Source organism: Aplysia californica, unplaced genomic scaffold (assembly GCF_000002075.1).
Source record: "Aplysia californica isolate F4 #8 unplaced genomic scaffold, AplCal3.0 scaffold00098, whole genome shotgun sequence".
Taxonomy (NCBI): domain Eukaryota; kingdom Metazoa; phylum Mollusca; class Gastropoda; order Aplysiida; family Aplysiidae; genus Aplysia; species Aplysia californica.
In genome coordinates this window covers 610,078-614,273 of record NW_004797368.1, presented here as the reverse complement: position 1 = coordinate 614,273, position 4,196 = coordinate 610,078, and the positions used below count along the sequence as shown (strand labels likewise).

At 44.2% G+C, this 4,196-nt stretch overlaps 1 protein-coding gene across 1 annotated transcript in view; it reads left to right on the top strand.

Moving 5' to 3' along the window:
- Positions 1 to 4,196, top strand: part of LOC101861943 — a gene marked incomplete at its 5' end in the record, with an annotated part of 23,251 nt that overhangs the window by 13,853 nt on the left and 5,202 nt on the right. Inside the window, 4 exon segments of the mRNA XM_005095210.2 lie at positions 129 to 223; positions 494 to 728; positions 2,181 to 2,279; positions 3,489 to 3,697. Coding sequence (XP_005095267.2) covers positions 129 to 223; positions 494 to 728; positions 2,181 to 2,279; positions 3,489 to 3,697 — 638 coding nt within the window.

Here is a 4,196-nt window from a genome sequence, read left to right as displayed (position 1 = left end):
CACAATAGATAGATAGATAGATAGATAGATAGATAGATAGATAGATAGATAGATAGATAGATAGAAACCAAGTAAGTAGGCTGACAAAAACCTGCTACTTGTTGTTATCGCTGTGTTGCCCGCCCTAGCTGCCACCATCATACCCACACCCAGCAACGCCACCTTCAAGTGCGGCTCTCCGCAGACCGTCAAGATCCTTCCCGGAGATGAAACCACTGTCAGAGTAAGCATTCATTAACCTCAAGCCTTAGCTTTTGGCATAATTAACCTCATATCTTAGCCTTTGGCATAATAATCTCACAATGCCTTAACTTTTGGCATAATTGACTTCTTACCTTACTTTTTGCGTAATTAACCCCACGTCTAACGTTTTGCACAATTAGTCTCATATCTTAACTTTTGGCATAATTAACCTCTTGTCTTAACTTTTGGCATAATTAACCTTATATCTTAACTTTTGGCACAATAATTAACCTCTGACATCCTCATCCAGATCCAGCCATCTGATGGTCAGATTCGGGTCTTCGGTTCGTTTGATATCACCCAACCGAATGAAGCCAAGAATTTCTTTGACGGGGTCGCCACCGCCATACGACCCCTTGTCCTGTACCTCAAGGCCACCACTGCACCTCTCTACCTAACCCTGGGCGCCATGTCAGCCTCGGCTGACCAGTGCAGGGGAACTGTGGACGTGCAGACGTTGGTGGGAAACCATCTACCCAAGCGAGGTAAGAGTTGGATAGAAGATGAGATACAGGAAAAGAAATGGGGAAAGGTCAATATTTTTTTTCATATCAAGAGGCATAAACTTTAACAATCCAGCTCCATAGCCCCAATCTCTCTTCCTTCCCACAAATCCCCCCCCACCTAACAAAACCGGGTTATGCCTCCTCCTCTACCCCTCCTCTAAACTAAACAACCCGCCTCCACCCCTATACCCCTGTCTCTCAGTCCCCATCTCCTGCAATTCCTTTGTCCCCTTCTCTTCCCTTCCCCTCCTTTTGTTCCCCTCTTTTCTTCCCCTCCCCTCCGCATGTCTCCTCTCTCCCTACACTCTAAGTACTCCCCATTCTTTCCGCTACTTTCTTCCCTTCCTCTCTCCATCCTCTCTTCGCTCCCAACACCTCACACACTTCCCTTTCCTTCCCCTCCTCTCTTCCCCTCCCCACCCTCTCCTCTCTCCTTACAACTACCCACTTTCTCTTCCCTGCCCCTCTCCCGTATGATTAATAGCGCCAAACCCAAAAGGTGTCAGTCTGTACTTAAGTGTATTAAAAGTTTCCCAACTCTTATTTTTTCTCCTAAAAACATCCACCGTCTGATGGCTTCCGAACGGTTATCTTGATGAAAGGGAAACAATCTATTTGAGACATAATGGCATCCCGACCAAGGGATTTAAAGTGTAAAGAGAATCAAATCCTTGTTTGCACACGTCCTTAGCCCGGCTGGTATTATGGTGGACTATAGTGTGGATGACTCGCATTCGAATCCAACTCCAATTTTTTTTAATGAGTTGTATCGGGAGTTTTAAAGGTCCCCCACCTACCCAAATAACTCAGTCTTTAGAGAAATGGACGCTACCTTCGGAGGTCTCACTTCTCGAAGGTTCCACTTCTCAAATAGTTTTCCAGAGTTGGGAGTGAATGTTTTGTACCCTTAATGTCAAGGAGAAGAGTGGGAGGGGGTGGAAGGGGGTACTTCGACCCTGTCTATCAGACCTACCCATGGCTGAGTGGGGTACAGCATATCGGCACACAGACAGAGATACATGAGGAAATAACTTTCACACGCTGGAAACCAACTCATACATCTTGAATGTAACGTTCAAAAGACTGACCGTTACACCACACAATAGTATACTGGTCATCAGAGATGAAAATTACGTAACAACAATCACATTCCACTTCGCTACCTTAGAATTACAAAGTTCCATCAGGAATCTTTGGCCGTTTTGAGTTATCACGACCATGAGGTCAGAAACCAATGTTCTTTCTGCTCTAGGCTCTGTCAAAATCGTAAGATTATTCAATTCGGAGTCCCTATTAGGACATCCAAAGAATTGCATTCGAGAAAGCTTGACACGTGAACTTCAAATATTTTGACGCCAGATTTCTCAAAGTTAGGAACTGATCGGATAGAGCTTTGTAATGTCATTCTAAGGTAGAGACTTGTCTGTGCAGGTGCCGACACTTGGTGTGTTGTGAACAGGACACTTATCGAGTGCTCGTGCCGTCTCTTCCTGGAGAAATACGTCTACAGGGAATACGCCATCGTCCACGGTAAGAGTAAAAACTTCTCGACATTGTCATGTTTATTGTTGATATTATGTTCGACTGGGATTTTTAGAGAGAGAGAGAGAGAGAGAGAGAGAGAGAGAGAGAGAGAGAGAGAGAGAGAGAGAGAGAGAGAGGATACAAACGGGGAGGGAGACAAATACGAGAGAAAGGGATAAAGAGGAGAGAGAGGAGAGAGAGAAAGTGAAAGAAAGATACAGACAGACAGACAGACAGACAGACAGACAGACAGACAGACAGACAGACAGACAGACAGACAGACAGAGTAAGGGACAAATAAAGAAAGAGTAAGAGAGAGAGAGAGGGAGAAAGAGAGAGAGAGAGAGAGAGAGAGAGAGAAGGGGGAGAAGAGAAATCGCCACGACATATATTATTGATTTGATGTGGCAGATTGATCGGCTTGTGCCTGTCAAGGTCTCAAGGACTCTCTACAACATTTCCCTTCTCATGTCGACGGTATGGAACGATTAAAGGTCTGACAATAACACCACAGATGTGATTTAGAAGTAGGTGTCTTTACTAAACTTTACACCCCCACCGACACTATTAAGACCTTTTAGGAGGCAAGCTTTGACCCTGTCTGCCAGGCCAACTCGGGATAAAAAGGATGCACGTCCCAACAAAAAAAACCAAGATACCCAATGAATATTCTTCACACGAGGGGATCAAACTCGGGCCTCTTGTGCAGGACGACAAAGTGACTACATCACAGACACCGGCACATGGGGTGCACTGTGAGAGTTTACAAACACGAACAATCAACAAAACACTTTAATTTTCCTCTTGTAAAGTTTGCTTAAATATGGCAAAGAATAATCTATATTATACATGTATTAGTGAAAGTCCGTCACTTCGGTCGCCTAAAACTTCCAAACCACTTAACTTTCAAATGTGAAAAAAATTTACAGTGGTTCCGAATCATCTTAAGGGTGCACAGATATGTTACGGTTTCTGAAGTCACTGTGGTTAAATGTTCAGTATTTCAATAGTTTCATTTAGATTTAATCCTGGGAAAGTCCGTCTCCTAAGACGCCATTGTAAACAAGTTTGGCTTCTGTTCACAAGCAGTGTGCACTGTTTTCACAATGACTTGACGATCGATTCTTTTGAGTTCGTTCATCGAAAGGGTACCCAGATACTATTAAATAAATAACAATTCCCTATCTGTTGTGTATATCTTTCTGGCTATAACAGGTGACGTAGCGTACCTGAGCTACCCCAACCCATGTAAAGACGACAATGTAGGCAGCGAGGACTTGTGTAAGTCGGGCTCCAAGGGATTCCACAAGTACCCGTTCTCCATCTACCACTTCGTGTACTGCACGGGCCGACACACCCTCATAGAGGTGGACTGTCCCAAGGGAAGCTACTACTTGGAGGAAGCAGGGGACTGTGTCTTGTCGGTGAGGCCCGGGAGAGGGGGTGGATAGGTCGCTACTCTAGAATTACACTAGAATTACAAGTTGCATCTGCTCAGTAGGGCCTACCTAGTTTTAAGACGTCTGACGTCAAAGATTTTGAGTTTCCCATCATGTCAAGCTTTTTCGAATGCATTTCTTTGAATATCTTGATAACGACTCCGAATAATCTTACGATTTTGATAGAGCAAATAGAACACGAATTCGTTTCTTACCTTATGATCTCAGTAACTCAAAAAAACAACAACAACAACCAGACAGACAGATGGACAGAGGGGAAGCAAGGCACGGGATAAAAAGAGAGACAGGCATACATACAATGAAACAGGCATAGAGTTTTGGACAAATAGTGTAAGAGAGAGAAAGAGAGAGATAGAGAGAGAGACAGAGAGAGAAAGAGAGACAGAGAGACAGAGAGACAGAGAGACAGAGAGAAACAGAAAGAGACAGAGAAAGAGAGGGAGAGAGAGAGAGAGAGAGAGAG